We start from the raw sequence: 26906 nt of genomic DNA, 5'->3' as shown, positions 1-26906 counted from the left end.
ACTTCAGGGCTGGCCAACCTGCGGCTCTCCAGCTGTTGTAAAACTACAACTCCCACCATGCTTTGCTGTAGGCTGATACCTGTAGGCAGTCTGGGCATGCTGGGAGTTGTAGTTTTGCAACAGCTGGAGAGCCTCAGGTTGGCCATCCCTGCGATACTTGATTGTGCAGGGAGGGCACGGCTCTCCTGGAGAAGTAGTGGCGGCTGGGAACGACGTTCTGTGGGACAGCAAGCAACATGAGCTGTTTGAAGCTGTCTGTCTCCACCAGCCAGAATGACTGCATTTCAAAGGCTAGTAGTTTAGAAATGCTGGCATTCAGGGCCAGGGATCGAGGTGGCTAGGTGGGAATTTATGCTTTCTCTTAAAGGTTTGTGAGATGCAGAGCTGAACGCTTCCGTGTGACATGGTGGAGATGCTTGTTGACGGAGGTGGTGTTGTTGGTGGCACATCCTCTGTTTGCTGGGCGGCAGGTGCCAACGTTCCTCCAGAGGCTGAGGAAGAGGCCGAGGCAGCGGCAGAAGAGGGAGCAGGAGGGGCCTGAGCCCTTTCTTGGTTTTTAAGGTGCTTACTCCACTGCAGCCGGTGTCTCGCATGTAGATGCCTGGTCAAGCAGGTTGTGCTAAGGTTCAGAACGTTAATGCCTTGCTTTAGGCTCTGATGGCACAGTGTGCAAGCCACTCGGGTCTTGTCGTCAGCACATTGTGTGAAGAAGTGCCATGCAAGGGAACTCCTTGAAGCTGCCTTTGGTGTGCTCTGTCCCTGGTGACGGTGGCCAGTAGCAGGCAAACTGTTTTGGCGATGGCTGCTCTGCTTTTCCACCCTGCTCCCTCTTTTGCTACGCTGTTGGCTCGCTCTCACCACTGCCTCTTCCTCCAAACTCTGAAAGTCAGTGGCACGACCTTCATTCCATGTGAGGTCTTGGACCTCATCGTCCCCTGCATCATCTTCCACCCAGTCTTCCTCCCTGACCTCCTTTTTGGCCTGCACACTGCAGAAAGACGCCTGTGTTTCGTCATCATCAGAGAGGTGCTAAGGTGGTATTCCCATGTCCTTATCAGGAAATATAAGTGGTTGTGTGTCAGTGCATTCTATGTCTTCCACCCCTGGGGAAGGGCTAGGTGGATGCCCTTTGGAAACCCTGCCAGCAGAGTCTTCAAACAGCAGAAGAGACTGCTGCATGACTTGAGGCTTAGACAGGTTCCCCGATATGCACGGGGGTGATGTGACAGACTGATGGCGGTTAATCCCAGATGTGCAGTATATAAGAGTTTTATAATCCCTATGAGACATGTTTATAAGCCAATGCTTTTGAGAATACAGATCTCTCCATATCGTTATATCTGACATGAAGGCTCTTTTATTAAAAACTTTTTACAGCATTTTTAATTATTTATATAGATCAGTTTTTTTATATTTCTGTATATGTATTATTCATTTTATGAAGTATTTATGTACAACACAACTTAAGCAATGATGTATTAATGAAAACGCAACAGAAACGCATTAATACCGCATATGCGATTTTTGTCGATAATGTGCGTTTTTTGCTGCATAAGCATTTATAGATCTGTAAAAGTCTATATAATGAGGATCAATATGAAGACACTATGTATTTGATGTTTATACCTTTATATATCTATGTATACATGTATTTATAACATACACACATCAATATAACTTAAAATATGATTTTCAAAGAAAACGCAGCAAAAACGCATCACTACCGCACATGCGGTTTTTGATCTTTGGTGCGTTTTATGTTGCTATATGATGTAAACCTTGTATCAAGTCTGCAGAGTGAAAAGTACTGTGAATAGTGCTATTCTTATTGGAGAAAATAAGATTACTTTATTGAAAGAGATTCCACAATTAAAATCCAGTACTGAGTTTGAGGAAAACCAGATCCATTCTCTATTTTGCAAATCACTAGAACTCACTATAAAAGGAGAGACACTATGGAGGGGAGGTCAACCACTGAGGAAGGGGCCACTAAGAGCCCCGAAACGCGTCTGGTACTGGACCCCCCCGATTCAACACAAGGAGCATCAACCGTTTTAACCTTTGCAGCTTTGAACCTATTTGGAGGAAATCCATTAAGACTGCACCGTATGCATTTGCAAAGCTGTGGACTAGAAGGAAATCACTGGCGCCAGTAAGTTAAAACCCACAGGGTTATAATAAAGGACAATCTGTCAAAAAACCTTGGATACATCGCAAAATTGTGCTCGCATATTTCGCTCTATTATAAGTCGATACTCACACGTACAAGCAACAGCGGAAGACATTATTCTGATTGCCACGCGGGACGCTGCAGACTGTTGATCGGAGCCGCCTACGGATACCTGGTATGTGAGTAGACAAAACAAGCATTTAGCGATGCAAATATAATCGGCATATAATCAACAGATATGGTTTGCTGTCATATTAGTGACTAGAGAGACTAATCATACTTACAGCGAAAACTGGACAAGTATATATTGAAAGAGTGTTGGACATTGGATCGAATTTTCGGATCGAATATCTGATATTTTTTCTTGCGATCATATATCCGAATATCCGAATATTTTTCCCTTGTGATTATGTATTCGACATTTTTTCTTGTGATCCGAATATTTCTTGTGACTATATATCCGAATTTAATTTGGAAATTCATATGCAATCTGAAGATTGGTCTACAAGAAAACCATTGTGTTCAGGAATTGAGTGGTTGAACAAGTGTTTGTAGGTACTTTTTAGTCTGGCCAGACTTTTGTATTATTTATGTATATTGTAATATAACTTTTAACATTGTGATTAATATTGATATATTGTATTTTATTATTGAATTAAAATACCATTGACTCCAGATACAGAGAGTGCCCAGCCCTTTCTTTCCAGTAAGCAAAAAGCCATATTTGTGGCCTAAATTTCACAGTCACTTATGCATGTCTAATCCCAGATGTGCAGCATATCAGAGGTTTTTTTTTTAACCCCAGTAAGCAAAAAGCTGTATTTCTGGCCTAAATGTGACACTCACTTATGCACCTATAATCCTAAATGTGCACTATATGAAACAGATGTTTTTTTTTTCACCCCAGTATGCCCCAGTAAGCAAAAAGCCGTATTTGTGGCCTAAATTTTACAGTCACTTATGCACCTATAATCATAGATGTGCACTATATGAAACAGATGGGGGTTTTTTTCACCCCAGTATGCCCCAGTAAGTAAAAAGCCGTATTTGTGGCCTAAATTTCACAGTCACTTATGCACCTATAATGCTAGATGTGCACTATATGAAACAGATGTTTTTTCCCACCCAGTATGCCACAGTAAGCAAAAAGCTGTATTTCTGGCCTAAATGTGACACTCACTTATGCACCTATAATCCTAAATGTGCACTATATGAAACAGATGTTTTTGTTTTTTTCACCCCAGTATGTCCCAGTAGGCAAAAACATGTATTTCTGGCCTAAATGTGACACTCACTTATGCACGTCTAATCCCAGATGTGCAGTATATCAGAGGGGTTTTTAACCCCAGTAAGCAAAAAGCTGTATTTCTGGCCTAAATTTTAGTCACTTATGTACCTATAATCCTAGATGTGCACTATATGAAACAGATGTTTTTTTTTCTTTCACCCCAGTATGCCCCAGTAAGCAAAAAGCCGTATTTGGGGCCTAAATTTCCGAGTCACTTATGCACGTCTAATCCCAGATGTGCGGTATATCAGAGGGTTTATTAACCCCAGTAATCAAAAAGCTGCATTCGTGGCATAAATTTCAGTCACTTATGCACCTATAATCCAAGATGTGCACTATATGAAACAGATGTTTTTTTTTTTTTAACCCTAGTATGCCCCAGTAAGCAAAAAGCCGTATTTGTGGCCTAAATTTCACAGTCACTTATGCATGTCTAATCCCAGACGTGCAGTATATCAGAAGGTTTATTAACCCCAGTAAGCAAAAAGCCGTATTTGTGGCCTAAATTTCACAGTCACTTATGGACCTATAATCCTAGATGTGCACTATATGAAACGGATGTTTTTTTTTCACCCCAGTATGCCCCAGTAAGCAAAAAGCTGTATTTGTGGCCTAAATTCACAGTCACTTATGCACGTCTAATCCCAGATGTGCAGTATATCAGAGGGTTTTTTAACCCTAGTAAACAAAAAGCTGTATTTCTGGTCTAAATGTGACACTCACTTATGCACCTATAATCCTAGATATGCACTATATGAAACAGATGTTTTTTTTTCACCCCAGTATGCCCCAGTAAGCAAAAAGCCATATTTGTGGCCTAAATTTCACAGTCACTTATGCCCCTATAATCCTAGATGTGCACTATATGAAACAGATGTTTTTGTTTTTTTTCACCCCAGTATGCCCCAGTAAGCAAAAAGGCGTATTTCTGGCCTAAATGTGACACTCATTTATACACGTCTAATCCCAGATGTGCAGTATGTCAGAGGATTTTTTAACCCCAGTAAGCAAAAAGCTGTATTTCTGGCCTAAATGTGACACTTACTTATGCACCTATAATCCTAGATGTGCACTATATGAAACAGATAATTTTTTTCGCCCCAGTATGAGAAAGCCATATTTGTGGCCTAAATTTCACAGTCACTTATGCAGCGATAATCCTAGATGTGCACTATATGAAAAAAGTTGTTGTTTTTTACCTCAGTGTCTCAAATAAGTATTTCTGGACTTGCAGACATGCAGATATCCTGTGCTGTTGCACTATTGTTGCATAAAATGGCTGCCGTTTATGTATTGATATTGACTAACTGAAGTAAAAAATGTTCGTTTTCAGTAGTAGTTGGCTCAGGGCTGGCTTAAAAAAATTGTGCACTGCACCCACAAAACACATTTGCTGTAGATCGCTGAGTAAAGAAACAGTTTTGAATCTTCATAAGATTTCTCTATGATCTCTTTCTCACAGCAGCTGCAGCCTATCCCTACACTAATCCGAGCAGAGTGACGGGCGGCGCTACGTGACTCCAGCTTAAATAGAGGCTGGGTCACATGCTGCAGTTGGCCAATCACAGCCATGCCAATAGTAGGCATGTCTATGATGGCCTTTTGGGGCAAGTAGTATGACGCTTGTTGATTGGCTGCTTTGCAGACTTTCAAAAAGCGCCATAAAAATTGCTGAACACCAAACCCGAACTTTTACGTAAATGTTCGGGTTCGAGTCCAGGTGCCGAAAACCCTAAAGTTCGGTACGAACCCAAACTTTACAGTTCGGGTTCGCTCAACTCTACTCCCCATTCAAATGAATTGAACTGATTTTAAGTTGCAGAAAATTCTGCAACAAATCTTCATCATGTTTCCAGGTGTAAAAGTTGGTAAATTTGTGAAGATGCTAAGGATGGCGCAAAAACACCTTTGCAACAAAATATCATCCCCAGGCATTAAATAACTTGCAAAATGGTGACTTTTGTTTGCTGCTAAAAGTGGTGTGGCACTCTTACTATATGACTCCCTATTACTATATGATATCTTGTGGGTTTTTTTTCTAGGAGTTCACATGACTTTTCTTCATTGTGGTTTCTTTGTCCCTTATTTCAGGTCGAGTTCAGTTCCCTTCTGGCGTGGAGTAGAAAATGCAGAGGGAACTGAAGCCAGAACTAATTGCATAGTTTTCTATGGGACCATTCTCCCGAATCCGGCGTATTTGATGCCATAAAAATGCTGCATACTAAGTTTTTCTGTTCATCAGTGGATTTGACGCCGGATCTGTGCACTGAAGTTGTGTCTTGCTCCCAGCCTAATATAGCTAGCCGATCAAAACTGATATATGTGAAGTGGGCCTTAAAGAGGTTTTCTGGAGTTAAAAACATTAATACCCTATCCTTCAGAGGTTGTCCAATTTAGGGCTCATTCAGACGACTGATGTTCACATTCGATTGCTTTCTGTGTACAACAGACAGTACCCGGACACTCTCACATTATAGTCAACAGGCCATTTAGGCCTCATGCACACGGCCGTTGCTTGGCTGTTCTGTGCATTGGGGACCACAATTGCGGTCCCCAATGCACAGCCACCATGTGTGCGGCTGACACAACGGATCCAGACCCATTCAACTTGTTCAACATGTGACAGAAATAAGAGCATAGCATACACCACTAATTTTCTTGTAAAATGACAGTCTCCACATTTTGACCCATGATGGATGCCTATTACTTTTTAAATCACATTCCACGTTACCAAACATATAGGAGAATACAGCACTACACACCTATTAAATCCAGTGACATCTCCTTTGATTGTAGACATTTTCTTTCCTCTTCTCCATTAGGCTCTGGCCGCCATAACAACATCTTCCACCCATGTCTCATCTCTGCAGAGTTCATCACACAGACATCTTAGGTAGGGTTCAGCGAACCCGAACTGTAAAGAATATTTGGACCCCGGACCTGAACCCGAACATTTCAGTAAAAGTTCGGGTTCGGGTTCGTTGTTTGGCGATTTCTCAGCACTTTTTGAAAGGCTACAGAGCAGCCAATCCACAAGCGTTTAACTGTGTGCCCTTAGAAGCCATCAAAGCCATACCTACTAATGGCATGGCTGTGGTTGGCCAGTGCAGCATGTAACCCAGCCTCTATATAAGCTGGAGTTACGTAGCGCTGCACATCACTCTGCTGTTACTAGTGTAGGAAGAGGATGCTGCTGGTGATTTCAGGGAGCGAATAGGACCGAATCTGTGATCAGAACTCGAATATAACTCAGCGATCTACATACATTTAGTTGTGTGGGTGCAGTGCACAATCTTTTTACCCTGCCTCAAGCCCTATCCGTCTGTTAGTTAGGTGGGCGCCGGCGGCGGCCATTTTATACAAGCTCAGTGCACCAGCACTGCATCTGAGGTTTTGTGACATTCAAATCCAAGCTTGAAATACTGCACTAATAATCTGGTTTTTAAAAAACACCCTTTTTTGGGCAATATACAACATCTGGTGCATTTGCAGGATTAGTCAGTGTGCAATTTAAGCTAGAAATACAGCCATAATTTTCTGGGTTTTTACAAACACCCTTTTTTTGCAAAAAAAACTATTTTACAGATCTGCACGTGTGAAATTCAAGCGTTATATACAGCTTTTATGTTCTGTTACTAAAAACACACACTTTTTTGGCAATATCCAACATCTGGATTAGGCTTCATGCACACGACCGTTGTTTCATTCCGTGTCCATTGTTCCGTTTTTCGTGATTTTTTGCAGACCCATTGACTTTCAACTCGGCTAATGCACTGTTTGTCATCCGCTGTCCGTGATCCGTGGTTTCAGTCCATCAAAAAAACATAACCTGTCCTATTTTTTTCACGGAAAACGGTTCGCGAAGGCACACAAGATTGTCATCCGCGTCAGTTTTTTTCCTATTATTTGCATGGCAAACTTGACTTAGACTTTTTTTTACTTTCCTTCATGTCTGGTGATCCTCTAAAAATAAACGAAGACACACGGAAACAAAAACGGAAATGGATCACGGAACAACGGAACCCCATTTTGCGGAACAGAACACAACAACGGTTGTGTGCATGAGGCCCTAGTCAGTGTGCAATTTAAGTTAGAAATACAGCCCTAGACAGTGTGCAATTTAGGCTACTTTCACACTAGCGTTTGATCGGATCAGTTCTGAACGGATCCGATCATATTAATGCAGACGGAGGCTCCGTTCAGTACGGATCCGTCTGCATTAATAACTTAGAAAAAAATCTAAGTGTGAAAGCAGCCTGAGCGGATCCGTTCAGACTTTCAATGTAAAGTCAATGGGGGACGGATCCGCTTGAAGATTGAGCCACAGGGTGACATCTTCAAGCGGATCCGTTCCCATTGACTTACATTGTAAGTCTGAACGGATCCGCTCGCCTCCGCACGGCCAGGCGGACACCCGAACGCTGCAAGCAGCGTTCAGCTGTCCGCCTGTCCGTGCGGAGGCGAGCGGAGCGGAGGCTGAACGCCGCCAGACTGATGCAGTCTGAGCGGATCCGCTCCATTCAGACTGCATCAGGGCTGGACGGAGGCGTTCGGGTCCGCTCGTGAGCTCCTTCAAACGGAGCTCACGAGCGGACCAGCGAACGCTAGTGTGAAAGGAGCCTAAGCTAGAAATACAGCCATAATTTTCAGGATTTTTAAAAGCACCGTTTTTGTGCAAAATACACTATTTTACAGCCCTAGCTGCATCTGTACGTGTGAAATTCAATCGCTTTATACAGCATTCATATTCTGTTATAAAAAAAATCCTTTTTTTTTTTCAAAATACTTAATATTGCAGCCCTTGCTGCATCTGTGATTGTTAAAAACAAGTTTTTATAACTTAAATAATTTTTCTGGCTTTGAAAAAACAAAATTTGTGGGCATTATCCAACATCTGGATTATTCAGTGTGCAATTTAAGCTAGAAACACAGCCATAATTTTCTGGGTTTTTAACCTCCTCACGACCGCCGTACGCAGGATTGCGTCTTCTCGGTGGTCATGCTGCTCTGGGTGGACGCACCGGTGCGTCCTCTCGCGAGACGCGAGATTTCCGGGTATGCCGGCCCGCGCATGCGCATCGCGGGCCGGCAAAATTCAAAGAAGAAGTTCGTCATCAACCTGCCGGCCACGATCATTGGCTGGCAGGTTGATGATTTTCAAAAAATCCAATCAGCAGCCATTTAACCCCACATATTAGTAAATATGATGGGGTTATATGGCTGCTGTGCTCCTCTGCTCCTTCTTTTGGTCGGTTGGTTCCAGGAGAGGAGCAGAGGAGCACACATCACTGTGAGTACCCACTACAGTACACTTAGCCCCCAGATCACCTCCCAGCACCCAATTAACCCTTTGATCACCCCTTCTTGCCCCTGTCAATCACTAGTGAAAAGGAAAAAAGTGATCAGTGCAAACTGTCACTTTTTTTTTTTTCACTGGTATTGACCATTAGGTTTTAGGTATAGTTTAGGTCCCTTGGTTAGGTAGTTAGCGATCAGTTAGCGCCCAGCCCACCGCACCGCAGTCCTTTATTCGCTGATTAGCGTATCGCTAATCAGCATTTGTACTTTTATAGTATCTGAAAGTGATCAAAACTGATCACGGTCAGATCTATAATAGTACTAGTGTCACTTTAGTTCGCCCTCCACCCAAAACGCAGTGTTTGCCCGATCAGGCCTGATCGGTCGCCCACACGTGCGTTCGCCCACGCCCGCCCCACCGCAGTGACCAAAAAAAAATTTTTTTTTGATCACTGCACATTCACTTTACACGCACTGTGGCGATAAAAAAATCAGTTTTGATATTTTTTATCAACCGCAGCGGCCTCCGGTACTTCGCTAGCCTCCCCTTTGTAAGACAGGCTTGCTTTTTTTTTCTTGGGTAGTCTCAGGGAATACCCCTAAATTTAGTTGCCCACATGTCTAACAGGGGGTATTCTTCTGAAGAGGCCTACAGGCTTCTGACCCAGTCGGATGAGGAGTGGGAACCCTCATCTGATGAATCCAGCGGGTCAGAATACGAACCTGTAGAAAGCAGTGGCTCTCTGACCCAAAGTTCGGACGAGGAGGCTGAGGTCCCTGATACCACCAGGCGTACCCGGCCCTGTGTCGCTAGACCGCAGGTTGCGCAGGATCCGCTTCAAGAGCAGCAGAGTGGGGCTGGTGCTGTCGGATTACGTGGTGAGGCATACACCAGCAGCCCAGCCCTTCCTGGACCTAGTACCAGCACTGCCGTACAACCTGGTGAAGTAGCGAGCACCAGAAGGGCAGTTGAAGCTGGTACGGTGGCACGTGCAGTAGTGACCCCGTCGCAGCCACCGCAAAAACGTGCCCGTAGAGCCCCTAGAATCCCAGAGGTGCTGGCAAACCCTGATTGGCAGTCCCCAACTTCAGCCGCACCCGTAGTTTTCCCTTTCACTGCCCAGTCTGGAGTTCGGGTTGAGACAGCTCAGATCGGTTCGGCCCTGGGATTTTTTGAGCTGTTCTTGACTGCGGAGCTTTTAGACTTAGTTGTGGCCGAAACAAACAGATATGCCACACAATTTATAACCGCTAACCCGGGAAGCTCTTATGCCCAGTCTTTCCGGTGGAAACCAGTCCAAGTTTCCGAAATTAAAACTTTTCTGGGCCTCCTCCTCAACATGGGCCTGACAAAAAAGCATGAATTGCGGTCATATTGGTCCACCAACCCAATTCATCACATGCCCATGTTCTCTGCTGCTATGTCCAGGACACGATTTGAGACCATCCTGCGTTTCCTGCACTTTAGTGATAACAGCACCTCCCGTCCCAGAGGCCACCCTGCTTTTGACCGGCTCCACAAAATTCGGCCCCTCATAGACCATTTTAACCTGAAATTTGCAGATATTTATACCCCAGAGCAAAACATCTGCATAGACGAGTCCCTAATACATTTTACCGGGCGCCTTGGCTTCAAACAATACATCTCAAGCAAGCGCGCCCGGTATGGGGTCAAATTGTATAAGCTCTGTGAAAGGGCCACAGGCTATACCCACAAATTTCGGATCTATGAGGGAAAAGATCAGACCCTGGAGCTGGTCGGTTGCCCTGACTACCTGGGGAGCAGTGGGAAGACAGTTTGGGACTTGGTGTCACCCTTATTAGGCAAGGGGTACCATCTTTATGTGGACAATTTTTACACAAGTGTGGCCCTCTTTAGGCATTTGTTTCTAGAACGGATTGGCGCCTGTGGTACCGCGCGAACTAGTCGCGCGGGCTTCCCCCAACGGCTCGTTACCACCCGTCTTGCAAGGGGGCAGAGGGCCGCACTGTGTAACGAAGAACTGCTCGCGGTGAAATGGAGAGACAAGAGTGACGTTTACATGCTCTCCTCCATTCACGCAGACACGACAATCCAAATTGAGCGAGCAACCCGTGTCATTGAAAAGCCCCTCTCAGTCCACGACTATAACCTCCACATGGGAGGGGTAGACTTCAATGACCAGATGTTGGCTCCGTATTTAGTGTCCCGCAGAACCAGACGCTGGTATAAGAAGGTGTCTGTATATTTAATTCAATTGGCTCTGTACAATAGTTTTGTTCTCTACAGTAAGGCTGGGAGAACTGGATCCATCCTCAAATTTCAGGAAGAGATTATCGCGAACCTCCTGTACCCAGGAGGTTCCGTGGCCCCATCCACCAGTGTAGTTAGCCGTCTACACGAGCGACATTTCCCCAGTGTCGTTCCTGGTACCTCAAACCGACCGCCACCCCGAAAAAAATGTTGTGTCTGTAGCAGGAGTGGAATAAGGCGTGACACCTGCTATTTCTGTCCTGACTGTCCTGACCACCCTGCCCTATGCTTTGGAGAGTGTTTCCGGAAGTACCACTCACAGGTACACTATTAGCATAGGGATCATCTCACCAGGATAGGCACACAGGGCTATTAGGGCCCATTCACTCACAGCTGCTGCAAACGTCTCCTTTCACATGGGACAAAGTGCATAACGCACTTCGCCACATCTTTGGGCGATTTGCGCTTTGCACATTGACCCATGGGGAAGGAGAGGTTTGTTCTATAAAGGTAAAAAAAACAAAAACAAAAACAAAACACCAGTAAGCAAACACGTTAATGTTTAGTTCAAAAAGTTAAAGTTACATGTTCTGTTCCAAAGTTAATAAAATTATTGCGTTGTGGCCTGGTTTTTTCATTTTTTTTTTTTTGTCTTTTTACCTTCCAGGTGGACCAACCGATCTACTAGCTGCAGCACCGATGTGCATTCTGACAGAAGCATTGCGCTGCTGTCAGATTACACGCAAGTCGGTGTATGCGGCGCTGCAAGACGGGATTTTCTCCTCTGCAGTGACAGATACGTTTGCCGAGGCATACGAGCTGAGGAGGAGGCGGCGTTCCTATGCTTTGGCAAACACTTTGTATATATATAAAAAAAAAATAAAAAATCCCGGCAATGATTTATTCATCCACATCGATTGATGCGAATGGAGAAATCTGGTTTGCCAGGGCATACGAGCTAAGTGGGTATGGATGTAGGGCGGAGCTCCTATGTCCTGGCAGACGCCTTTCCCCTCAATTTTTTTTTTTGGGGAGAGATTTTTTCATCCACATTGATCGATGCGAATGAAGAAATCTGTGCCGTTCATTTTTTTCTATCAGCCCAGAGGCTGACCGGAAAAAAAAGTCTCATTACCTGTATGCTCAATATAAGGAGAATAGCAGAAATTTTTTTGATGCCAAGGTGGGCAAAGGAGCACATATTCCAAAGTGCACCTTTCAGATTTCGCAGGTCATTTTTTACACATTTTGATTGCAAAGTACTTCTCACACATATGGGCCCCTAAATTGCCAGGGCAGTATAACTACGCCACAAGTGACCCCATTTTGGAAAGAAGACACCCCAAGGTATTCCGTGAGGGGCATGGCGAGTTCCTAGAATTTTTTATTTTTTGTCGCAAGTTAGTGGAATATGAGACTTTGTAAGGAAAAAAGAGAAGAAAAAAAAATCATCATTTTCCGCTAACTTGTGACAAAAAAAATAAAATTCTAGGAACTCGCCATGCCCCTCACGGAATACCTTGGGGTGTCTTCTTTCCAAAATGGGGTCACTTGTGGCGTAGTTATACTGCCCTGGCAATTTAGGGGCCCATATGTGTGAGAAGTACTTTGCAATCAAAATGTGTAAAAAATGACCTGCGAAATCTGAAAGGTGCACTTTGGAATATGTGCCCCTTTGCCCACCTTGGCATCAAAAAAGTGTCACACATCTGGTATGGCCGTACTCAGGAGAAGTTGGGGAATGTGTTTTGGGGTGTCATTTTACATATACCCGTGCTGGGTGAGAGAAATATCTTGGCAAAAGACAACTTTTCCCATTTTTTTTATACAAAGTTGGCATTTGACCAAGATATTTATCTCACCCAGCATGGGTATATGTAAAATGACACCCCAAAACACATTCCCCAACTTCTCCTGAGTACGGTGATACCAAATGTGTCAAACTTTTTTGCTGCCAAGGTGGTCAAAGGGGCACATATTCCAAAGTGCACCTTTCGGGTTTCGCAGGCCATTTTTTACACATTTTGATTGCAAGGTACTTCTCACACATTTGGGCCCCTAAATTGCCAGGGCAGTATAACTACGCCACAAGTGACCCCATTTTGGAAAGAAGACACCCTAAGGTATTCTGTGAGGGGCATGGAGAGGGGCATGGTGAGTTCCTAGAATTTTTTGTCGCAAGTTAGTGGAATATGAGACTTGTAAGAAAAAAAATAAAAATAAAAATCATCATTTTCCGCTAACTTGTGACAAAAAATAAAAAGTTCTATGAACTCCCTATGCCCATCAGCGAATACCTTAGGGTGTCTACTTTCCGAAATGGGGTCATTTGTGGGGTTTTTCTACTGTTTGGGCATTGTAGAACCTCAGGAATCATGACAGGTGCTCAGAAAATCAGAGCTGTTTCAAAAAGCGGAAATTCACATTTTTGTACCATAGTTTGTAAACGCTAGAACTTTTACCCAAACCATTTTTTTTTTTGCCCAAACATTTTTTTTTTTATCAAAGACATGTAGAACAATAAATTTGGCGAAAAATTTATATATGGATGTCGTTTTTTTTGCAACATTTTACAGCTGAAAGTGAAAAATGTCATTTTTTTGCAAAAAAATAGTTACATTTTGATTAATAACAAAAAAAAGTAAAAATGTCAGCAGCAATAAAATACCACCAAATGAAAGCTCTATTAGTGAGAAGAAAAGGAGGTAAAATTCATTTGGGTGGTAAGTTGCATGACCGAGCGATAAACGGTGAAAGGAGTGTAGTGCCGAAGTGTAAAAAGTGCTCTGGTCATGAAGGGGGTTTCAGCTAGCTGGGCTGAAGTGGTTAAAAACACACTTTTTTTGCAAAATACACAATTTTGCAGCTCTTGCAGCATCAGCATGTATGAAATTCAAGGGTTATATACTGATGTCATATTCAGTTATTAAAAAGTTAATTTTGCAGCCTTTGCTGTATATGTCATTGTGAGATACACACTTTAGATACTGTGGTTCTATTCAGTTATTTGAAAAACAGCCATTTTGTGCAAAAAACTAAAATTTTGGCCTAGTCTGGCTCAGGACGTGTGACATACACCCTTTAGATACTGTGGTTATATTCAGTTATTTGAAAAACAACTAGTATGGGCCAAAAACTTAATTTTGCAGCCTTTGCTGCATGTCATTGTGAGATACACCCTTTAGATACTGTGGTTCTATACAGATATTTGCAAAACAGCCATTTTGTGCAAAAAACTAAAATTGCAGCCTAGTCTGGATCAGTCCATGTGAGATACACACTCTAGATACTGTGGTAATATTCTTCTATTAATAAAACACCCTTTTTAGGCAAAATACACAATTTTACAGCACTAGCTGCATCCGAACATGTGAAATTCAAGGTTTATATACTGCTGTCATATTCAGTTATTAAACAAACAAACATTTTGGGCAAAAAAGTTAATTTTGCAGCATTTGCTGCATATATCATTGTGAGATACACCCTTTACATACTGTGGTTCTATACAGATATTGGCAAAACAGCTATTTTGTGCAAAAGAAAATAGATTGCGGCCTAGTCTGGATCAGTCCATGTGAGATACACACTTTAGATACTGTGGTAATATTCTTCTATTACTAAAACACCCTTTTTAGGCAAAATACACCATTTTACAGCACTTGCTGCATCCGAACATGTGAAATTCAAGGTTTAAATAATGTTGTCATATTCAGTTATTAAACAAACAAACAAACATTTTGGGCAAAAAAGTTAATTTTGCTGCATTTGCTGCATATATCATTGTGAGATACACCCTTTACATACTGTGGTTCTATACAGATATTTGAAAAACAGCCATTTTGTGCCAAAAAATGTAATTGCGGCTAGTCTGGATCAGTCCGTGTGAGATACACCCTTTAGATACTGTGGTTATATTCTGCTATTAATAAAACACCCTTTTTGGGCCAAATACACAATTTTACAGCCCTTGCTGCATCCGAACGTATGAAATTCAAGGGTTATATACTGTTGTCATATTCAGTTATTAAACAAACACCCGTTTTGGCAAAAAAGTTAATTTTGCAGCTTTTGCTGCTTATGTCATTGTGAGATACACACTTTAGATACTGTGGTTATATTCAGTTATTTTAAAAACAGCCATTTTGTGCAAGAAACTTAAATTCCGGCCTAGACTGGATCGGCCCGTGTAAAATACACCCTTTACATACTGTGATTCTATTTATTTATTTGAAAAACAGCCATTTTGTGCAAAAATCTTAAAATCCTGCCTAGTCTGCATCAGTACGTGTGGGATACACTCTTTAGATACTGTGGTTATATTCTACTATTATTGAAACACCCTTTTTGGGCAAAATGCACAATTCTACAGCCCTAGCTGCATCAGCACGTGTGAAATTCAATGGTTATATACTGCTGTCATATTCAGTTATTAAACAAAAACCCATTTTGGGCAAAAAAGTTAATTTTGCAGCCTTTGCTGCATATGTCATTGTGAGATACACACTTTAACTTTGGTTATATTCAGTTATTTGAAAAACAGCCATTTTGGTCAACAAACTTAATTGTGGCCTAGTCTGGATCAGTCGGTGTGAGATACACCCTTTAGATACTGTGGTTATATTCTTCTATTAATAAAACATCCTTTTTTGGGGCCAAATACACAATTTTACAGCCCTTGCTGCATCCAAACGTGTGAAATTCAAGGTTTATATGCCTCTGTCATATTTAGTTATTAACAAACTCCAATTTTGGGCAATATTTTTTTATTGCTGCCTGATCTGGCTCAGTATGTGTGAGATACACCCTTTACATACTGTGGTTCTATTCAGTTATTTGAAAAACACCTATTTTGGGCAAAAATCTTTAATTGCGCCCTAGTCTTTATCTGTACGTGTGAGATACACCCTTTACATATTGTTGTTCTATTTAGTTTTTAAACAAACACCCATTTTGGCCCATTTTGCATCCTTTGCTGCATATGTCATTGTGAGATACACACTTTAGATACTGTGATTATCTTCTGTTATTTGAAAAACAGCCATTTTGTGCACAAAAATTAATTTCCGGTCTAGTCTGGATCAGTACATGTGAGATACAACCTTTAGATACTGTGGTTCTATTCAATAATTTGAAAAACAGCCATTTTTGACCAAAAACTTTAATTGCGGATTAGTCTGCATCTGTACGTGTGAGATCCAACCTTTATATACTGTTGTTCTATTCTGCTATTAATTAAACACCTATTTAGGCCGAATGCACCTATTTGGCCGAATGCACCTATTTAGGCCAAGAGAGGTCCGTGGTATGCCGGGCTGGATTCCTGTTCAGAGCAGGAGCGCACGGCGTCATTGGTTGCTATGACGCCGTGCGCTTCATGTCGCCGCTGCACTACAGTAATACACTATACAAGTGTATTACTGTAGTGCAGCGGCGGCATGAAGCGCACATCGTCATAGCAACCAATGACACCGTGCGCTCCTGCTCTGAACAGGAATCCAGCCCGGCATACCACGGACCGCTCTCGGTCGCGGAACACAGCCGTGTGCATTCGGCCTCAGGGCAAGATCCTAAGTTTGAGAAATATGAGGAGAAAGTCAAATTAGGGACGTGGCCCAGGTCGTCATGCTGCTGGTGGAGCTCCTGTTGCAGGGAGAGGAAGTGGTTGATCTGTGCCAGCTACACGTACAAGTGAAACCCCTTCCTCAGTTGCGAGTAGGCAACAGAACCTGCAGCGGTATTTGGTTAGGCCTAATGCGGCTTTACGAATGGTAAGGCCAGAACAAGTACAGGCGATAGTAGATTGGGTTGCTGACAGTGCCTCCAGTTCCTTCACATTGTCTCCCACCCAGTCTCCTGCTGGAAGATCAGAGTTGGCACCTGCAGCCGATGTGCATCAGTCTTTCGCCTCACCCCCTTGCAAATCAGCCAAGCAGTCTGAGCCCCAAGTCATGCAGCAGTCTCTTCTGCTTTTTGATGACTCTGTTAGCAGGGTTTCCCAAGGCCATCCACCTATCCCTGCCCCAGAAGTGTTAGAGATTGAGTGCACCGATGCCCAACCACTTATGTTTCAAGATAAGTACATGGGAGGACCATCGCAGCACGTCTCGGATGATGACAAAACACAGGTGCCAACTGTTGGGGCTTTCGAAAGTGTGCAATCCGACAAGGAGGGCAGGGGTGAAGACTGGGTGGAAGATGATGTGGAGGACGATGAGGTCCTCAACCCCACATGGAATCAAGGTCATGCGAGTGACCTATGTAGTTTGGAGGAAGAGGCGGTGGTCGCACATAGTCACCAGGGCAGCAGAATAGGGAGCATGGTGCAAAGGCGGAGCGGCCATCCCCTAGACAGTACGCCTGCTACTGCCCACTGCAGCAAGGGACCAAGCACACCAAAGCCAGCTCCAAGGAGTTCCCTGGCGTGGCAGTTCTTCAGACAATGTGCTGACGACAAGACCCGAGTGGTTTGCACACTGTGCAATCAGAGCCTGAAGCGAGGCATAAACGTTCTCAACCTGAGCACAACCTGCATTACCAGGCATTTAAGTGCAAAGCACGAGCTGCAGTGGAGTAGACACCTCTAAAACCAAGAAAGGTCTCTGGCTCCTCCTGCTTGCTCTTCTGCTGCAGTCTCGGCCTCTTCATCCACCTCTGGAGTGACAGTGCCACCTGCCACCCCGCAAACAGAGGATCTGCCAGCAACACCACTACCTGGGTCACCAAGCATCTCCACAATGTCCCACGGAAGTGTTCAGCTCTCCATCTCCCAAACACTGGAGCGGAAGAGGAAGTACCCCCCTACCCACCCACGATCCCTTGTTGCCCTGAATGCCAGCATTTCTAAATTACTGGCCTTTGAAATGCTGTCATTCCGTCTGGTGGAGACGGAGAGTTTTACAGGCCTTATGGCGGTGGCTGTCCCACAGTACGTCGTGCCCAGCCGCCACTACTTTTCCATCCCTTCCCTGCACAACCAAGTGGGGGACAAAATCAGGTGTGCACTGCGCAACGCCATCTGTGGCAAGGTGCACTTCACTACGGATACATGGACCAGTAAGCACGGTCAGGGACATTATATCTCCATAACATTAAGCCAGCCAGTCACAGGTGGAACACGTGAGGTTCACGGTGGGCCGATGAGGGGCCAAATGGTATAACACACAGTTCATCAGTTTACTCACGGCTAGCAGATAGCCTCCCTGGGCTGGCAGCACAGTGTTGAGGTGAACAGCATGAAATCCTCCGGAACACACTCTGTGGTAGGAAGCATCAGCCAAGATGGTGGTTGAGGTGCCCTTGATGTTAAGGGTGCATAGGGTGCTTGTTGCGGCTGAGTACTTTGAATATTTTTGTTGTGATGCCAGTACCGTTAATGGTGGTACAACCATAGGTAGTAATAATGAGGAAGACAGTGGTAAGATGCAACTCACAACTTTTACTTTGGATGTCTTTCAGTTGCAGTAGTACAATTATGCAGTCTTTAGATGATACAGACATAATTCTGCAAATACACTGTTTAAGGCTTGTCAGGTTTTTGTGGTTTTGGAGCAGTGGGTTACTTCGATGTCAGTGGAACTTCTGGTGAGGTTGCCAGAGGCTAAGGTATATTTCACCTAAAATATCCCAAAAGTCCTTTCTGCCTGGGTTACGGCTTTTATCCTTTGGATGAAGTTACATTTGTCCTTCTCTCTTGTCCCTCTCTGGACTAGAACTTTTCTTTAGAGCTGACATGCCGGATCTGCATCTTTTCACTCTCTGATCTTCACACTGACCTGTGGTCTCAACTGAACTGATCTCCCTTAACCACTGACCTGAACTAATCTGATCTGATCTCCTCCCTCTCACTAAGCCTAACTAGGGTATATATAGGACCCAAACCTTATCCCCATCTAGTGGTGGGATGTACCTAATAGGCCTGTTAACAAGGATTTTGCAGTTATACAAATGCAAAGCTATACATTACGGTACAATGCAATTGTTAAGATGAAAAAGTACTTTAAGCAGTGCCCACACACACACGTAGTGGGACGCTGCATACCCCCATGGTAAAATGTTAGTCGACCTCGACACATTCTTGACTCGATGATGTATCATCCTGAAAGATATAAAAAGGAGAAGCATGCATGCATAGGGAAATAATGCCATAACTCACATTCTTGTACTTGTACCTATGACTAAAACGGGTTAGGCAAGCATATCTCAGGCAACAACGAAATGCATCAAATGGGGTAACACATTATTGTCTCTGAATACTGCTATTATACCGGCAACTAAAATAGTCCATAAGGATGAGGAAAACACAATGAACATCTCGGGAGGGTCACAGGGTATGAGTCCGTTCCCTGGGCACAATAAATATAATAATGGAATAGCACTGAGGCTCAGGTACGTGAAAGTCTATCTCCAGGTGCGGACTTGAATGTTGCAAAACAGGCAAATAGTCCCTTAAAAAGTCCTTTAAGGTAAATATAACACAATAAGCAAGAATTAGTCTTTTTTCTGAATTAACATGGCTGGGATCTTAACTTCTCGGCTGCTGGAGCAGGAAATCTCCATAACGGACTGGTGGTTGTCCTCTGTTGCTCCTTTCAGATCTCCAAAGTGGCTGTGATTTTTCAGACCTTGTTTCCAGGGGAACTTGAGGTTTCCTGAATTGTGACAACTTTGGTTTCTGGTTGAAGTGTTGGGCTATTAGTTTTAGCAGGCACTAGAATGTTAAGGCATGGGGTTAAGAACCATTGTAAAGGGTCAGAAGCTAGCAATGTTTTTCCCAAGGACTGTATTGTTCCCTCTAGCTCAGTTGGTTTTTCCAGTTCTGGTTCAACGGGTTGAATTTCCTCTGAAACAGCTTCTTCTTGAGAAGTTTCTACTGAGGTGTCCTCTTAAAGCCACAATTTTGGGCGATTTCTGTGTACTATACGGGATTTATCCTCTTGGGTAATCTCATATGTGTCAGTTTCTGGATTCAAAATAGCAGAAATGGTATAACGTTCTCTCTCCCATTTGCTAACAAGTTTGCTGGTTCTATGGTTATTTGTTAACCAGACACGATCACCAATTTTGAGTGGTTCTTCCTTGGCAGATTGGTTGTAGTCCTTCTGTTGTTTTTCTTGGGCATGTCCCATGCATTGTTGAACAATTTCCTGTGCGTCAATCAAATGCCTTTGGTGTTCAGCCACCCAATCAGTCTTTGGTAGTGGGTTGATTGCATCAGGCACTTGTACGCCCAAAGTGTGGTCAGGAGGTAATGTACCTTGTTGGGCAAACATAAGGTAGTAGGGTGTATACCCAGTAGAACAATGGATAGTGTTGTTGTAGGTATAAATCAGCTGAGGCAATAAAGTAGGCCAATCATTTCTTGTAGTAGGTGGGACTGCTCTTAACATTTCAATAAGAGTTTGGTTCATCTTCTCACAAAGTCCATTCCCTTGGGGATGATACGCTGTGGTCCTTATTTTTTGACAATTGTGAAAAGTACATAGTTCTTTAAAGAGTTGGGATTCAAAGGCAGATCCTTGATCTGTGAGGACATCCATATGGTAACAAGAAGTGTTTCCAGAAACCATCTGCAGTTGTTTTCGCGGTCAAGGCTTTTACAGGCACAGCTACAGCAAATTTTGTGTAGTGGTCAATGATGGTCATAGCATAGGTATAACCTGAGCTACTTGGTTCCAATTTCACATGGTCGATTGTGACTATTTCTAATGGTGTTTTGATCACTATGGAATGTAAGGGAGCTCTTTGGTCATGTTTCTCACCTTTTCCAACAGCACAGGTGGAACATTCTCAACACCATTTTTCTCTCTCTCCTCTTATTCCGATCCAATAAAACCTTCTACGAATGATGGCTTCTGTTCTCTGCACGCCAAAGTGTCCTAATTGGTCATGATACATTTCCAGAATGATACTTGCATCACGGCGTGGTATTAGGATTTGGTCTAGACGATCCCATGTAACTGGGTCCAGAGTTCTTCTTAGTAGTAGGCCTTTTTGTAGAAAGAGGTGTTTTCTATGTCTCCATAATTTGGACAACTCTAGATCAGCATTTTTTCTACGAATTCTTTCTGGGGTTCTTCCACTGGTGAAGAATTTTTTTAGTTCTCCTAACACTCTGCTTTCGTTCTGTAATTTGATCCATCTTTCTTGATCTACATGAGATTTTGGATCCACTTGCTGTTGAGAATTGAAAACCTTTTTCCCTTTAACAGAGATGATGCCTGTAACGGATCTCCTGGCACCCCGACCGAGTACCTCCGTTTACGGATGCGCCTAGCGTTTTCCTGAGGCTTCCAAGCACTCTGGCAGACACCACAATCACCGAACCAGCATATAAATCCTCTCCCAGCAATGAATGCTGTAGGCAGTTGAATAGGAACCATACAAATAGGTTTTCACTCCTAGCAGTCAAACTGGGACAGCATGCAATTAATCCTCCCCCAAGGATGAGACGACACTTCACCTTGAGGTTTAAAACAGGAACTGACTTTATTTTAACACAAGCATTGATTTATACACATCTTCCAGCAAGGTACCACCCACAGCCAATCATATGTATCTACAGTATTTAAACCTTCCCAGCAATTGTACACAAAATCCCCTTCCCTCTGTCTGTAACGCAATAAACAAAACACAATGAGCATTGTCTGAGACGTAATTACCAACACAATAGCATTGTCTCAGACGCAATCCACAAAATACAATTATCAAACGTAATGGACTAACTTGAACCCTGGAATACACATATACAATTCAACTGAACACATAATAACATGCATAGTATTTAAGACAGCCTGAATGCAATCTGCTACACAGTCTTAAAGGGGCATTGCTCCTAAAAGTCAGACATGTCCACGGATGGCCATTAAAGGGCCAGTAGCAGCAATATAAAATAGCACATGCCCAAATATTGCATTCAAACGTACCAAATCACCAGGGGCCATAGTCAGTAGGTAGGAGGCGGCCAGCCAGTCCTCTCCAATGCCCAGTGGCGAGGCGGGTTCCGCCACATTTCTCCCCTTTCCCATTGAGACTATCCAGACTCCAGACCTCCAGGCGGTCTGGGGCTCTGATAGTCAGCCGGCCTTTCTCCAAGGGTGTAGTTGTCCCTATGGCCCCCTGCCACTTGTGCCCAGTTGTAGATCCATGACTTGGGGGGAAGGTAACCAGGGTGCCCTCTCCCCTGGTTGAACAAAGCTGTTGCTGGGGGGAAGGGGTAACAGGCTCCTCTCTCTGCGACACCCTCCCTTGTTGTAGGGGAAAACAGACTGCCTCTCCTTCCAATACATTGTCCTGTTGTTGTGGACCAGGACAGACTGTCCATATCTCCAGTGGTGCAGGTACAGAGACTACGGTCCCATCTGCACTGTTGTGGGGCTTGCTGTCTCCCCTTGGTGTGCTAGGCAAACCGCTGGGGCTACTTGGGGAACAGCGGCCAGCGGTGTTCTGCACTGATGCCAGCACTTCTGCTGGGGCGAGGGGGGTACAAGCCAGCCCTGTAACAAGGGGGTCGGTGGAGCAGAGGCTAGCGGCTCTCTGCCCTGATGCCAGCTCTTCTGCTGGAGGGACTGGAGTACAGTCCTGCTGGGTAGTAAGGGGACAAGTAGGGCAGAGGTCAGCGGCGCTCTGCCCAGATGCCAGCTCTTCTACTGGGAGGGGGCCAGAGGGGGCTAACGACTCCTCTACTGACCCCAGTACCTGGTTTGGAGTTGGCTGTGGAGGGGAGGGGTTGCTTACCTCCTCCTCCTGGTACTGCTGCTGGAGTTGGAGATCTGGGCCGGCTGCCCAGTATCCCTGTAGGGCCGGTAGAGAGATCTCGGTCCCATCTCCACCTGCCATCTGTGGGTCTTCCCAGGACCAGTCTGTGAGGTCCCTCAACATTTGCGAGTAAGGACCACCTGCGTCCACACCTGGCAACTTCGGCTGCTGCTGAGGGTCTGGGCCAGCTGCCCAGCATCCCGGTGGAGAGACCTCGGTCCCGTCTCCACCTGCCTGTTGTGGTTCCTCACAGGACCAGTCTATGAGGACCCCTACTTCGGGTTCCTCTGGCCACCTCAAGGGGAAACGGCTTACCTCCTCGGATGCAGCCTCTGCTCGGCTGCTGTAACACTCCTTCTGCTGGGCAATTTCTCTCTCTTTCGCCAGTCGGAATTCTCGTTCCATCCTTGCGTGTCGCTTGGCTGTGACCTGGTTCCAGATGGCCTGGCATATATCCATGGACACATTATCTCCATACTGTTCCAATCGCTGCCTCACCTCGGCCAGCCAGTCATCTTCAGAGCCTTCCATACTTGTCTGCTCCAAGTCGCTGGATACCTCTGCTCCCAGGGGCGCTGCACGAGTGCTAGCGTTTGCCCTCAATTTGTAACTCCACACGTTACCGGTGTCTCTGAGCTGCTTCTCCTCGCACTAGGACGCCATCCCACTGCTTGCCACCAATGTAACGGATCTCCTGGCACCCCGACCGAGTACCTCCGTTTACGGATGCGCCTAGCGTTTTCCTGAGGCTTCCAAGCACTCTGGCAGACACCACAATCACCGAACCAGCATATAAATCCTCTCCCAGCAATGAATGCTGTAGGCAGTTGAATAGGAACCATACAAATAGGTTTTCACTCCTAGCAGTCAAACTGGGACAGCATGCAATTAATCCTCCCCCAAGGATGAGACGACACTTCACCTTGAGGTTTAAAACAGGAACTGACTTTATTTTAACACAAGCATTGATTTATACACATCTTCCAGCAAGGTACCACCCACAGCCAATCATATGTATCTACAGTATTTAAACCTTCCCAGCAATTGTACACAAAATCCCCTTCCCTCTGTCTGTAACGCAATAAACAAAACACAATGAGCATTGTCTGAGACGTAATTACCAACACAATAGCATTGTCTCAGACGCAATCCACAAAATACAATTATCAAACGTAATGGACTAACTTGAACCCTGGAATACACATATACAATTCAACTGAACACATAATAACATGCATAGTATTTAAGACAGCCTGAATGCAATCTGCTACACAGTCTTAAAGGGGCATTGCTCCTAAAAGTCAGACATGTCCACGGATGGCCATTAAAGGGCCAGTAGCAGCAATATAAAATAGCACATGCCCAAATATTGCATTCAAACGTACCAAATCACCAGGGGCCATAGTCAGTAGGTAGGAGGCGGCCAGCCAGTCCTCTCCAATGCCCAGTGGCGAGGCGGGTTCCGCCACAATGCCTTTATGGGCAAAGTTGTTATAGAAGGATGGCATTTCTACTTCTTCCCAAATGTCCTCTTGTGAAGTAGGGTCTTCCTTGGTTGGCAGACGGGATAAAGCATCTGCATTTTCGTTTGCTTTTCCTGTTCTTTATTTTACTGTAAAGTGCTAGCGGTGTTAAGATGTGCTAGCGGATTGTTATCAGTGAAGGCCATGAAGGATGTTGCGGCAAGATAATCTTAAAATTTTTCTGTGACAGCCCACACAAGTGGGAGAAATTCCAACTTGAAGGAACTGTAGTTTTGGTCGTTCTTTTCATTACCTTCAAGAGATAGTGGGAAATGACTCTTTCTTTACCTTCTTGTACTTGTGACAAAACAGCTCCCAGGCCTTTCTTACTTGCATCTGTGCAAAGATGAAATGGCTGTTGATAATCCGGATAACCTAAGATTGGTGGTTTGGTTAATTTCTTCTTCAGGAGCTGGAAGGCAATTTCTCTTTCAGTGTTCCATTCCACTGGTATGGGAGTCTTCTGGTATCCTTTAGGATGCCTTCTCATAAGTTCCAAGATTGGCTCTGCAATTTGGGCAATGCGGAATGAAACGTCTGTAATATCCTGCAAAACTGAGGAAACTTCTTACCTCCTTCACCGTAGTGGGAGTAGGCCAATTACAGACTGTGGCTACCTTCTCTGGATCCGGTTTAACCCCTTCAGAGCTGACGATATTCCCTAAGTATTTAACTTCTGGCTTTAGCAGATGACACTTGGATGGTTTAACTTTAAGTCCATGCTTAATAAGAACTTGAAAAACTTCAGCCAGATGTTTCAAATGGTCTTCATAAGATTTGGAGTAGATGATAACGTCATCTAAGTACAGCAGGACGGTTTCAAATTTTTTGTGGCCCAGACAACGCTCCATGAGTCTCTGAAAAGTTCCAGGCGCATTGCAAAGTCCAAAGGGCATGCAATTGAACTAAAATAAGCCCATAGGGGTGGTGAATGCAGTCTTCTCACGATCTTCCGGTGCCATTGGTACTTGCCAATATCCACTGGTTATATAAAGTGTAGAGAAGTAGGCTGAAGATCCTAAAGCTGTCAAGGATTCTTCAATGCATGGTAAAGGATAAGCATCTTTGTGAGTAATTTGGTTGATTTTTCTGTAGTCCACACAGAATCTGATGTTGCCATCTTTTTTCCGGACTAGGACTAATGGTGCAGCCCATGGGACTATGGCTGTCTTTAATGATGTTTGAGTCTTTCATCTCTTGAATCATTTGCTTGACGGGTTGGTACATAGTAGGTGGTATAGGCCGATACCTTTCTTTGAGCTGTGGGTGTGAACCTGTAGGGATGGAATGTTTTATGATGTCTACTTCTTCATAGTCTGTAGAATGTTTGCTGAAGGCACGGTGATGCTCCTTCACGACTTGCAATACTCCTTCTATTTGGTGTCCTGGTGTGGAAGCATCAACCACATCTCCCACATGAAGTTCTTTCATTTTGTTTAAGTTTTGGCCCTGTGGGGGTTGTTTCTTTAACTCTGTAGCCACAAAGGTGATTTGGATCAGCTGTGCAATAGGACGGTACTTGGCTAATGTGACATTATGATCACTCAAGTTGAGGAGACGAATAGGCACTTTACCTTCAGTGACAGTTACCAGGCTTCTTGCAGCTCTGACTAAAGGATAGTCTTCCAAACTGGTTCCACCAAGGCTTGGTAGTCTTGACCTTGAGTTCTGACTACAGCTCGGAAACATAGGAGAGTTTCAGTGTTGGGCTTGAGAATCACTGGTTGATTGTCTCGGATGCGGACACAGCAAATATCTCCTTTTTCATTGGCAAATTTCTGTTGCGCACTCAGCACGCGGATAGTTTGCTGGATTACCTTCTTAGAAGCAAAAGAAGCAGTAGGCACTGACTGGTGTAAGGCTTCCAACATTTCAACATAGCAATTCCTAAGGACATTTATGCCTAGGACTATAAGAGGGTTGTTATTGTTTTCTTTTACTTGCACTACAATGATGCCTTGTTGGGATAGGATGGTTCTTCCTATTTGAATGGGGGGTTCCCAGTAACCCAGTATTGGTACTGGTTTGCTGTTGCTGGCTATGAGACTCAGCCAGGATTCTGGTGGCTGGGTAAGTTGATTTTGGTCCCAGTATTTCTCAAATGCTGTTTGTTGTATGGTAGTGACTTGGGATCCTGTGTCAACTAGGGCAACAAAAGGAACTCCATTTATTTGAAGGGTCACTTCTGGACGGCATCCTACATATCTTGGCATCCAATAAGGATCTTCTGGACCTATTGATCTACCTCCTGAGGGGTGGTCGCCCGTTTAACTGCCAGCAGGTGGCTTCAGTATGACCTGGCTTGTTACAGTAGGTACAGATAGGCCGCTTGGGGGTACTAGTGCGATCAGGTGGGCATCCGCCTGAATTTCTGAAATAAGTCCCTTTGTAATCAGGGGAGAAGAGCCTTCTGGATACAGGTTTCTCATCCTCTAGTAATAGTGGCTTTTCCCATTGTTCCAATTTTTTATGAACTTTCTCCAGACTTTTAGTTAGAAATTGGACTTGCTCAGTAAGAGCAGCAACTGCATCAGAAATTGGGGCTAGAGTTGCCTGACTGACTACAGGTAAAGGTTTGACAGGGGTGACCGGCTGTGTTACTGGCACTACAGCAGATCCAACTGATTCTGTTGGTGAACT

At 44.2% G+C, this 26906-nt stretch overlaps 1 protein-coding gene across 8 annotated transcripts in view; it reads left to right on the top strand.

Annotated features, from left to right (window-relative positions):
• NFIC (nuclear factor I C) overlaps positions 1-26906 on the top strand; it is an 834580-nt gene that overhangs the window by 163448 nt on the left and 644226 nt on the right. Inside the window, exon 3 of one of the 8 annotated variants that reach the window (XM_044306625.1) lies at positions 1931-2698. The exons of the other annotated variants lie outside the window; for them this stretch is intronic. Coding sequence (XP_044162560.1) covers positions 1931-2058 — 128 coding nt within the window. The 3' untranslated portion in view covers positions 2059-2698. Of the gene's footprint in view, positions 1-1930; positions 2699-26906 lie in introns of those variants that run through there. 8 annotated transcript variants of the gene reach the window in all.

Source organism: Bufo gargarizans, chromosome 1 (assembly GCF_014858855.1).
Source record: "Bufo gargarizans isolate SCDJY-AF-19 chromosome 1, ASM1485885v1, whole genome shotgun sequence".
NCBI lineage: Eukaryota > Metazoa > Chordata > Amphibia > Anura > Bufonidae > Bufo > Bufo gargarizans.
Note: the sequence above shows the minus strand (reverse complement) of the source record. Positions and strands in the feature narration are given on the sequence as shown.